Genomic DNA, 12,927 nt, shown 5'->3' on the forward strand with positions numbered 1-12,927 from the left:
TAGTTATAATACAAAACTAAAAGCTGTCTCTAAAACAGAGGGGATTTGCTGGGACTTTTCTCCTCCAGGCTTTGCTGCAGATACCTCTTATCCGTCCAAAAGCACTTTTGGTTGTGTCTTCACTGGTCCACAGCCTTTGTCAACAGGAACAGGGTCCATGCAATGAGATCTCTGAAGTCCAGCAGTTCGTCCATGTTCTGAAGCAGAGTCTTGAGGCAGGATGTGAAGCAGATAATCATATTCAGATCACAGAGGTACACTAGAAAGATGACAATAACCATTAGACAGCAGAGATGTTATCCTGCAAAGAATTCGATACAGGTGAAACTTAATTGGCAGATTTTTTGTGGCATAATGTTAATTACCACTCACCCCACATTTTGTGACATAATGTTTATTTTTTAAGTTAAACGGGGAACGGGAAAATGCGAACGCCGCCGGACGCAAACTAGCAAACACACTTGCGCTGCACCTTGCGTCGCATTGCGCCGGGTGTATTATAGGGCCCTATATCTTATATATATCTTCGAATTTCAATTAGCATAAATGTTTTAATAGTTTTAGTTTTTGTTAGTTAACTATAATAACCCTGCCTCGGCAAAACATCCACAGAACTGCATTACAGTCAATTTTCCAGCTGTTTAAGCCATGAATATTTATAAATAATCACAAATTATTTAATGCCTCTGGGACACAATCTCAAGCCAGGAGTGTCAGACTCATCGAGGCCAGTAAACCTACAGATATTGTTGCAAACATAATTTACATTACTTTTAAGAATAATAAATGTTGGAAAAGTGATAATAATGTGCCTCTTTTGAGGTATTGTCTCCACTTTCATTTTTGTTTTATTTTGATAAATAGGCCTATGACAATATGCTATAGGCCTAGCATTAATGTTACATGAATAGAGTTTTTAGCAAAAGCACGATTTTGTGAGCATTAGCAAACTGAATGTGTCAGAATAAATATGAAACGCACAGATTAGCTGTCTTCATCAGAGCTCGTGCAGCCGCCCTAGAGAAATTGCGACAACTGTTCGCGAATCGCTCCCGCGGTACTTTGATGCCACACACTGCTTAAGTCAGAAACTGATAAAGTCGAACACACACCTTATGATTAGCTGTACACAGATGCTCCGCCAATTAATTATCTATTAACGGTTTAAATAATTCACGTACGTTTAAGAGAACTGGGGGGGCACAATTTTTTTCTGGGGGGGCCATGCCCCCCTTTGCCCCCTGTAGTGCCGGGCCTGGCATAGATCATCTGTACTACTTCTGCGCTTTTTCCTGTTGTGGCAGTTAGCAAACAATGTTGCATTACCACGCACTGGATTGGAGTGTGGATCGCCTGTGACCGACTGTATTCGCCATCTGACCGTGATGGTTCGGGACGAATACATTTACCAGTACACTCAATTTACAGTGTTTCGATTACATGGTGACAGAGTTGTAAAACTGGATATAACATTACACAGAATTGTCACGCACTTCCATTGTAAGTGCCTCAGGCTAACCCAGATTTTTGCTTTTAATGTAGAAAAGGTAATGTATCAAAAATTTATTTGGTGGTAATCAACATTATTCCACAAATTATGTCAATTTAGCTTAACTTGTACCGAACCTGGAATATTCCTAAACGGTTCTGCATCTCTTGTGCAGCTGCTGCATGTGTTGAAAGCAGTGGAGACTGCAGGTGCGGCTGTATCAGATCTCATCTCCACACTGAGCCACTGTGTGCAGAATCATTCTGTGCCACTGGAGCTGCGGCTGGCCGCTATACGAGCGTTCAGGAGAATCCCATGCCATCATGACGTCAGTATCACCAAACAACAGTGACACGTTTACATTGATGTTACATCTATTATGGCATAACTTACATCCTTGCATTATGTTCTTTCTTATGTTATCAGAGGAGAGCCCTTGCTCAGGCATTTCAAAGTCAGCAAGAGAATGTGGAGGTCAGAATCGCAGCATATCAGCAGCTCATGCACTGTCCAAACCAGAAGATTTTCACAATTGTGAAGACAGCATTAAGCAATGAGAATTCCAGTCAAGGTATTGAAAAGTACTAATTATTAGTAACTCAAATGTGCTACATTAAATCAGCATTGTCACAAAAAGTATGAAATTCTAATGATTATAATATGAATTGATAAATCAAGTAACATTTTTTAAGAAGGTCCCATTAGTTAACATTAACTAATAAGTAACAAGTAATGTTAGTTACTTGTTATACAGAGAAAGCATTTTTATTTTCAATAAAAATCAATTTTTAATCCAAATAACCTGTTACTTTTTTAATAAATTTAAAATAAATATCTAACTACATCAAAAATAAGTCACACATGGCACAAAAGTGTCATCATTTTTTGAGAATGAGCCAAATACTGTATGTTCTGCTGGAAATAATTGTATATGTTCAACTTTCATATTTCTAACATTCTTCAGCTGAGACACATTTTCATATGTTCTCTATCTCCTCAGTTGGGTCGTTTGTTTGGAGTCACCTTTTTAATATCCAGAAAACAGAAGACCCTCTGAAGAAAGATCTGATGGAGTCACTGCCAGATGATATTATAAGTAAAGACTTTGAAGCTGAACCATGGAAATATTCTTCACATATGGACTATACAGTGGACACAGGTACTAGACATAAGGCAACTTTTCCAGCTGTTTCTAATAGTTTTTTATGTTTATTTGTAACACTTCAATTTGTAATGTCTGGGTTGTATGTCTGCTCCAGGAATGGCTGCTGCTAACATCGAGGGAGCTGTAGTTTTCTCCCCTGAATCTTTTCTTCCACGTTATGCTATGGCGAATCTGACAGTTCACATCCTAGGCAGAGCATTCAATCTTCTGGAGGTGAATCTGTTTGACATCTGTTTGTATTTTCCACAAAATATAAAAATCAAGACTGGTCCTATTTACTATTTAGTGTACTGTACTCATAAGCCTTTCGAAAAAAGCGGCAACATAAAAGTAGTAGGGGCCAACCCTGCTGAAAGATGTTCTTGAAGAAACTTTAGCACTGGACCAACAAGGCAGTTAACTGGGTTTACATGACACAGTTCACACCATGAAAGAAACAGCTGCCATTTCGGGGCATAAAAGTTTCTAGCGGACAGAGCTCTAGAACTGAGTTTTGTATCAGCAACCTCAGTTGAGAGACTAGAATCTATAATCTATAAGTTGATGCGTATCAGGGGCCAGACCCAAAGTTTCCAGATCACTGGTCAGGGATGAAATATCATCCCCTGAACTTGAGATAGAGGATCTCATCGGACTAGGATCTCCAAGGGGATGCCATCCAGGAGAGACACTAGGTCTGTAAACCAAACTTGGGCAACTTCAGTCCTGGAGGGCCACTGCCCAGCAGAGTTTAGCTCCATCCCTAATCAAACACACCTGAACCAGCTAATCAAGGTCTTTAGGATTAGTAGAAAGTTATAGGCAAGTGAGTTTTTATCAGGGATGGAGATAAACTCTGCAGGACACTGGCCCTCCAGGACCGGCGTTGCCCATCCCTGCACTAGAAGAACTCAGCTGTGGTGAGCCCTTGCTAGAACTTCCAGGAGCAGAGATATCTGAGAAGAGATATCTGAGGTGTACAGACGTAGCCTTGTCCACATCTGCACCATGGGGAGCTGGAGGTGTGAGGGCGAACCATAGGGGAAAGTGGGTCGACTCCTCAGAGGTGAACAAATCCACTATCGTTTGGCCGTAACTCTGCCACCACTTGAGGATGGAGTCACAATTCCCCGGGCCTCAGCCCCTGCCTCGACAAGATGCTGCTCCCACATTCTTTCATCCCGGAATGTAAATCACCTTTAAAGAAAGCAGCCTGCCTTCTAGCCAGAGCAGGATCTGCTGTGCCTACCTGAAAAGGGGGCGCAAACAAAAGGGGGTCCTGGTGTGATTGATGTCATAGACTACCATAGTGTTGTCTGTGCAGACTTAATTTTGTCATATTTAATCAAATATGACAAACATGTTTAATTAACCTTGTCTTGTTTTTGTTTAGTCAAGTAGTCATATCAAAGTCAAAATGTCTGGACCCTTTAGTCTAGTTTTTGTCAAAATTTTTGTCATGTTGCATAATGGTTAAAGGTGCCCAAGAATGCTTTTTCACAAGATGTAATATAAGTCTAAGGTGTCCCCTGAATGTGTCTGTGAAGTTTCAGCTCAAAATACCCCATAGATTTCTTTAAATTAATTTTTTTAACTGCCTATTTTGGGGCATCATTAACTATGCACTGATCTTTAATTCGCATGCTCCCTGCCACACAAGCTCTCGATTATATTACAGCACATTTACAAAGTTCACACAGCTAATACAACCCTCAAATGGATCTTTACAATATGTTCGTCATGCATGCTGTATGCATGCTTCGAATTATGTGAGTAAAGTATTTATTTTGATGTTTATATTTGATTCTCTATGAGTTTGAGGCTGTGCTCCGTGGCTAACGGCTAATGCTACACTGTTGGAGAGATTTATAGACTGCAAGTGTTTAAAAATGAAAATAGCGACGGCTCTTGTCTCCGTGAATTCAGTAAGAAACGATGATAACTTTAACCTAATTTAACAGTACATTAGCAACATGCTAACGAAACATTTATAAAGACAATTTACAAATATCACTAAAAATATCATGATATCATGGATCATGTCAGATATTATTGCTCCTTCTGCCATTTTTGCTGTTGTTCTTGCTTACCTAGTCTGTTGATTCACCTGTGCAGATCCAGATGTTACTGGCTGCCCTTGTCTAATGCCTTTCATAATGTTGGGAACATGGGCTGGCATATGCAAATATTGGGGCGTGACTGTTACGTAACAGTCTGTGTTATGTTGAGATCCGCGTGTTTTCCGGAAGTCTTTTAAACAAATGAGATTTACATAAGAAAGAGAAAGCAATGGAGTTTGAAACTCAATGTATGTCTTTTCCATGTACTGAACTCTTGTTATTCAACTATGCCAAGGTAAATTCAAATCTAGGGCACCTTTAAACTAAATAATGCTGATTATTTTGCTAAAAATTATAATCGCAATGCTTGTTGTCATTTGAGATTATTATTTTTTTTACATTTCATCAGAATTAATGCACTTTTACCTATAAGCACAAACTCATAAGCATGAGAGCCTGATGCCTCTCACAGTGGTTAGGATCAAATCTATAAGTGCAGTGGACAGATGTGCCTGCATCGTGGTCGAATCCCATACTACCCCCTAGAAAAGTGGTTCTCTGTTCTGGAGAAAGCACACTTTTTTGAGGTTTAACCTGAGTCCCGGACACTTTATATAGGTGAGCACAACATCTCGATGCTGTGCCACTAACTCTTCTGACTGGGCTAATATCAACCGAAGAGTACGGTTCAGGCCCCGCAGATCTAAAATCTAAAATCCTTATGTGGTACTAAGTACTGACTGTAAAACCCTGCATCTCTTTCTGGGAGGGTCACGCTTTCTATAGCCCCTTTAGGCAGAAGACAGCCCAGCTCCTGATCAATAAACTCTTTCTCCATTTCCTGACGATGGTTGTTACTGAAACAAGGCTGACAGTGATCCAACACCGTGATCCAACTCTTTTAGCAGGTCAACCTGGTATGCCTGCAAAACCACCATGGTGTGCAGGGACGCACCATCCTGACTTGCTGCCGCATATGCCTTACCAACCAGATTAGATCTGACTCTGCATGGCTTTGTGGGTAAGGCTGGTTTCCTCCACGACAATGCAGTTGAAGGGGGGAGATAGCCCGTAAACATCTCTTTCACCTTAGGCATTCTTGAAAGCCCTCGACACCTCAATGTGGAGGTCAGGGAAGAACTGGAGATGGTGGCAGGGAGGTTTCACTAGCTGAGGTGAGGAAGCAATTATCATGCTTGGAATGGATGACCACTTGCTTCTCATTTGGCCAATAGATCTTTAACTTGGCCTCAAGTAACAACCTCGAGCAGTTCCTCAGTTGCGCCAGATTAAGGAAGCTGCTCTGCCAAAGCAGTGGTCTGCTTGTCTACATCCAAACCCTCAGAGTCAGATGCAGACAACATGAGATCCTCATTTTGGTCTGAAGAATTTGCAAAGCAATTTTCGAAATCCAAAACGCAGTCCTCCGAGCCAATGTGACCTGAGCCACAAAGTGCAGTTACTTGGCTCTAATCCCTTAGGAAGTTATCGTCTCCATGTAAACTACAAAAACACGAATTTGTGAAAACAGTGACGTCATGCGCATGGATATTACATGTTCAGTCTATAGGCACATAGTGTTTCTTTACAAAGTGACATCGCCAACTACTGGCCTGGCATACATATTAATACAGTGTTTTTAGCCATTTTCACAGATTTCAGGGAATGTTTTGAAAACGTTGTAGTCTGTATGTGAAAACGCAAAGGAAAAACTTTTTCGTTTTTCCTTACATTGTTGTTGTGTAAACATACACTAAGTGATGTCTTAATTTCTTCAGCTTCATACTGTTAGATGCTAATATTTTGATGCACACAACACACTGGTCTTTTTTCATTACCCACCATTGTACTGGTGAATCCAACAGCAAGATATGCCTTGTCATATTTTCTTGTCTTTAAAACACAGTGTCCACACTGTACGTGATGGCTGTCATGTCACACTGTACACTAGATGCGTCAAAGTGATGGTTGCAAATCCATTTGTGCTTTGTGTCAGAAGTTACATGAACACTTAAAGTACTTCAGAAATAGAACACAGCATCGGTTTACTGTCAGGAATTAATCGTGTTGTGTTGCGCTGCCCAGTTTGGTAAACACTGGTCTAGGCCATGCAGAGAATTGGTTAATGTTAGCCAGAAAATAAATATTTTAGTAGTTTTGCAGTAGCAAATAGATATGTTCAGTGATAGTATTTTTCATTTACTTTTTTAGATTAGCCTAAGAATGGAAAACCTAGAGCATTTTCTGAAGACAATCTTTGAGGAGCATCCTCTAGCATCTGCTGATCACTCTAGACCTAAGGCTCAAACAGACTCTATGAAGCATGGACAGAATGGAAGAAACAGTGATGGCTGTCAAACAACAGGGTTAAGTTCCATCAAGACAAAGGTGAGAGTCTTGCAGATGGTGGTTTTGTGTCTATTATTTCGCTCTACATCAAGCATGACCAAGTTTTCTGTTTAAGTTCACAGAGCAGAGGAAAAGAGATGATACCTTCCGATGTTGGATAAATGTGAAGATGCTCGGCAATGACCTCACCTTTATGACCTGTGATGACCTCCAAGCGTATCAGAGAAAGCTATCACTTAGTACAGCTGGTGTTGTTGTCAAGTTATTAAAGGTAAGAAATTCTTTCTCAAGCTGTTACTTAAATGAATATTCTAAGTTTAAAATTTACTGTTTAAATAGTTTTAGTGTGAAAATATAACTTAGTACCCTTGTCTGTGTAAAGTTATATTCAATTTTGCAACTTCATTATGATAACATAACACAACCTAAAACCCTAAAGTGACTGTAAAATACAAAACACTCAAATTCAACACAATTTTTGAAAGAAGAATGAATATAAGTGCTTTTATATAATTGTAAGCTTCACATTTATGCTTTTAAATCGATAAACCTTTTTTTTTATTATTTAACTGCCCCTTTTATGCTGTTGTGAAGGTACCTAATTTTGGTTTGGAGGTCTCCTGCAATAAGTTTACATGTATCCAAGGTCAAAAAACTATATTATTAATTTTCTAATAATATACACTGCAGCATCACCTCTTTTCTCAGTGTCTAAAATGGTTCAATTAAGGATTCTGTCTCTCTAAACCCCTCCTTTCCGAGAGCCTACTCTGTTCTGATTGGACAGATGGCCCATTCTGTTGGTCTACCACTTACAGCGCGTGTCAGAAATGAAATGTCATATCTGAATTTCAGCTCTGGAGCTTCCTCAGCACTTTATACACAGAGATATGAACAGTAATGATGATGTTGGTATTAACGTATCAAATCGAGCCAGAGTCCTTATCCTTTGGAAGTGTATGCAAAGTGGATTTGCTTTTGGTGCTCAGAAAACAGCATCTTCTCAAAATGTTGACAACGCAAACCAAACTCTTCCAGTCTCTAGTTACAATTATAGTGTTTGAGGGCAGGTCAAAGTAGACATTTTTTATGAGCAGCCAATGAAGATCACAGGTGAGCATTATGCAAATTTGATACAAACTTACATAGATTTTTGCAAGAAGTAAGACCGAAATTATTGACGACTTGTTTCAGGCAGTTCATACTTGGTTCTTTCTTTTGGGATTCAATAACTCCATTTATTGTGCACTTTGATTTTTGAAACTTTGCATAGTTTTTACATTCACAAACAGCTATATTGCACACTGCATGAAAGGTAATATCCAAAAAAGCATAATTGGGGCACTTTAAAGAAAATAAGGTTAACATCATTATGCCAATAATGCTGTCGATTGATCTTAACTTGAATTAATCCCTGTATATTCATTTAAAGCAGATTTAATAATCGTCTTCTAATCATAACAGACATAATTTTAATATCAGTGCATCTTTACTATATTTTTCACTTTTTATGTCATAATAATAAGACTAAACCTGATCCTTGTTTTAATTTCTTCCCTTTTCTCAGGGTCAAGAGATTAAAATCAGTCAAAGGCCAATTGTTCTGTCAGAGGAACTGGTTTTACCATCTCTCTCTGGATTACCCATGAGGCTAAGCATCAACATGTCCACTCTGTTCTCCCTCAGACTTAAAGGCATCGCTAACTATAAGAATTGGTCACATTTTTCACTGGCTGGCTATGTCAAACCAAAGTATGTCTGGTGTATAGTTTTAATAATGGCAGTGTGCTACTAGGTTGAAGTCGTCATGTTAAGTCATCTCCTGTTTGTCCTCTTACACAGTGCACTGGTTGCCATCTCTGCGAGAGCTGGAGTGGATGGAGCATTTGGTCGTGTGGGATTAGAGTGGGTCACTCAACTCAAAACCTTCACCAGCTTGGATGGGGCTATATATCTGCACCATGGGCAGAGCCTGAAGGTGGTACTCAATACTCCAGAAGATGTCATGGATATACTGACCTTCAAGTATGAACATTATTTACATGTTCTTTCAAATATATACATTCACTTTGATATATTATTTGGGGGAAATAAAGACCAAAATGTCAGGATGGTACAACTGTCCTGATATCATAATAAAGAAAATAAAGCATCATTAAAAGAATCAAATTCTTGTAGAGAAGACATTAAGTAGTTTGGTATTAACTTTTATAAGTATTTCTTAAAATAAATAAATAAATAAATAAACAAAACTGCTTCAATGCTTATTAAAGCTTTTGTCTTCCAAATTAAAGTCATGTTGTATAAACAACATTCAGAAGCATGCAGAAAAAAAACATAAGACCTGAAATGAAATCATAGACCATTGCAGACCCTCATCATGAATGTGTATCAAGGTCAATAAATCTCTTAAAATATCACATAATTTCACCATTTTATGACAAGGCAAACCTGGTTCAGGCTGTAAAATGTCATGTGGTGCCATTCCCCAAAATACTTTTTACCTTGAAAAATATTTTGACTTCTTTAAAAAAAATAATAATTAAGATGTGTACACTTACATGTATTCAAGACAGTAGTGCACCAATTTTCGTCAATCCGAATGAATTGAATCCGATTGCAGATCTGTTTACATGTACTCTAAACACTGTAATCTGATTCAAATATCCGTTTATATGTGTTTTATATACATTCCGATTAAAACTTTTGTGAACGCTCTGCGTGTGACGTCCTATCAATCACACTTCCGGAGACAACCATAGACGTGACACCAACAGAGCTCATTGTTAATTTTGCCCTGTTGGCATACACATTCAGAAATCCTTACAACTAAAGACGTGAACGTGAACCTGTGCGCTGCGTAATGCGTGTCAACATTGCACTGCACATGTGCCCCAGAGACTTCTGAATGCAATTGAGAAAGTAGTCGGATTCAAGTGTTTACATGGTCTTTTTTTGCTGTTGGATCGGGTTAGAAAAGGAATAAACCACCCCTTCCAATCCAATCAAAATTTAATTCGGATCGAGCTCAGTCGGATCGATTAAGGTGTTTACATGAACGTTTTTCAATCCAATTGAGCCGTCAATCCGATTACAAATGGATTATTTGGGTGCATGTAAACATAGCCAATATGCTATTACAGCACGCGTGGTTGCACCACATAACATTAAATTTTATTATTGAAATAGATATAAAAGTTGGTAACACTTTATTTCGATAGTCCACTTTAGACATATAACTTTAAGTCATTTTGCAACTACATGAAACCTGCCAATCATTAGAGTATTAGACTGTCTACTTAATATCTGCTAACACTTTGTTCCCTTTCATGGGAACTGTCGACGCTACGTCATATGACGTTATAGGTTCCCATAATGTCATATGACGTAGCGTCTCGTTCCCTTATTCAGGGAACCAGGGTTACACAAGTAACCCGAGACGTTTTGATGGTCTGCCAACAGACATTCTACTGACTACAAGTAACTTTGCAATACTTGTCAAGTTATTCTAGTAGCCCTAACTATCGGAATAAAGTATAACCTAAAAGTCATGAATATAAAGAGTTGTATATAAACAAAGTTGTCCTAAAACCTTCTTGTTAGGACAACTTTGATGAACTTTTCTGATCCATTTCAAATGTTGACTACTACATTGTATATATATATTGCTAAATTGTAAAAATATATATACATTATATATATATATATATATATATATATATATATATATATATATATATATATATATATATTTTAGGGGTGTAACGGTTCACAAAATTCACGGTTCGGTTCGATACGATACACTGGTGTCACGGTTCGGTTCGGTACGGTTCGGTACGTTTTATCACAACTATGCAGTGTTTTCAGCCACATAACGTTCTTTAACGTTCATTCTTTTAAGATTTCAGACATTTATATACGCATAAGCACCATTAAAACAATATATTTAGAGTTTATAAAATGCACACTGATGTCAGACATCAGTGGAAGGAGCAATAACAATCCATTCATATACAATTTGCCGATATTTATTCATATCAGACACACATAATGGGCCTATGTAACTATAAAGTTTACTCTATTATTCTTCCAGTTCACCAGCCACTTACTTGCATATATTTCGGGAGAAAATGATGAATTCACCTGCTGTAAATCCGACTGACAGGACTCTGTGAACTGCAGCGCAAACTAAGATGGCGGCGCCTATCTCGCGTTATAGATCAAGATAAAGATCATTTATAAAGGCTTTTAAACGACAAAACACACTCACTTACACATATTTGAGGATCGGAATATCAGATAGTTGATAACATGGTAAGCAAGTTTGTGAATATTTTAAATAAACAAGAAAAAACAAAATAATAGCGATCCATCTGTCATACAGTGTTATTGTTGCTGCGCTCAGCGCTAGTGACGCAAGACGCGTCCCTATGGAAACATTAAAGGCAAACGTTCTAAAATAATGGTTGCATTAAAAAAAAAAACTCACTCTGGGGGGAGATTAGAATATTTTAAACTCACGCTCGAAAGAGATAAAACAAAAACAGCTCCTTATAAAAAAATGAAAATGTTATATAGCTTGCAGGGAATCCAAAGTGCACCCAAACGACCTGTTGGTTATTTGGACGATCTTCTATTTCTGGTCTGTTAAACCTTTACAGTCTATGTGTTAAACACATTAGCCATTTTGCAAAGAGCCTTCAGCGCGTACTGAGTGAGCGAGCGCCTGCCTGAGTAGCCACATGTAAATCAGACGCTCGCAGACGCCCCAGACGCGTTCGGTTTGAACGCAGCATAACATAAACGTATAAGTTGGTGTTTTTTTTTCTTCGGGGGTGTCAGGGGCGTTGCCTGTTACGTCGTTTGGGTTATTGGGCTACCTTGTTGAACGCATAACATTATATTTCACAAACTTTTTTATTTTCCAAATGTAATTAATTAGTCCAACGAACCGTTCGGTACATAATGCGTACCGAACCGAAAGCCTCGTACCGAACGGTTCGATACGAATACGCGTATCGTTACACCCCTAATATATATATATATATATATATATATATATATATATATATATATATATATATATATATATATATATATAACATTTTTCCTTTTCTTAACTGCAGTCACTTTTATTTATCAGTAGCAATGTTTACATGCACCTAAATCAGATTGATGACTTAATCAGACTGAAAAGTCTTCATCTAAGCCTTCATCTCAATTGATCTGACTCAGCTTGATTAATCAGATTGGAAGGGGTGGTGTAGACCTGAAATAATCAGTCAGTAGGAAAAAAACTAGGCATGTAAATGCTTAAATATGACTGTCTTCACAATCGGATTCTAAAAAACCTTGAGTACATATGCAGTGCTATGATGCGCATGTTTACCGGACCCTCCTACATAATAAGATCTCTCTTTTACATACAATTTACATCTTACAGGCTGGTCAGTGGGAATATTTAAAAAAAATATTTGCTATAAAAAAAGCTCTTATTTGTCAGTTTTCCCTTTAGGTATCTGTGGTGACATTATATCTTTTCTCCAGTTATGAAAGTGGTGACTGGGGCTGCGCACATGACAAAGTTTAGTTTGAAATGCAAGTTTAATTTAAAATTTTGGAGGTAATATAAACAGAACTTTCAGAATATGAAATCAGATTGGTTTCATTTGGACTGATGAAAATTAATGCATGTAAACCCTGCAAACATGCCCATGCTGGCTTTTTGCGGGCACAGTGGGCTAGGGCCAGCCCACGGCAAACCTAAACAGGCCCAGTGCGGGCTTGCCCAGGCGAGGCCCACAGCTTTAGGCTCACTGCGGGCTCTCTGTGAGCAGCCCACACTAGCGAACTGCCCGCATTAAGCCCATGATGGCCCATTGAGG

The 12,927-nt window shown here is 38.5% G+C and overlaps 1 protein-coding gene across 1 annotated transcript in view; it reads left to right on the forward strand.

The window, feature by feature from the left end:
* The window catches only part of LOC125251888, a 96,998-nt gene that overhangs the window by 10,044 nt on the left and 74,027 nt on the right, over positions 1–12,927 (forward strand). The window contains exons 11-19 of the mRNA XM_048164985.1: positions 69–254; positions 1,665–1,817; positions 1,916–2,060; positions 2,490–2,648; positions 2,749–2,867; positions 6,905–7,081; positions 7,158–7,313; positions 8,610–8,794; positions 8,885–9,067. Of these exons, the coding sequence (XP_048020942.1) occupies positions 69–254; positions 1,665–1,817; positions 1,916–2,060; positions 2,490–2,648; positions 2,749–2,867; positions 6,905–7,081; positions 7,158–7,313; positions 8,610–8,794; positions 8,885–9,067 (1,463 nt within the window). The remainder of the gene's footprint in view (positions 1–68; positions 255–1,664; positions 1,818–1,915; positions 2,061–2,489; positions 2,649–2,748; positions 2,868–6,904; positions 7,082–7,157; positions 7,314–8,609; positions 8,795–8,884; positions 9,068–12,927) is intronic.

This window comes from Megalobrama amblycephala, linkage group LG17 (assembly GCF_018812025.1).
Source record: "Megalobrama amblycephala isolate DHTTF-2021 linkage group LG17, ASM1881202v1, whole genome shotgun sequence".
Taxonomy (NCBI): Eukaryota; Metazoa; Chordata; class Actinopteri; order Cypriniformes; family Xenocyprididae; genus Megalobrama; species Megalobrama amblycephala.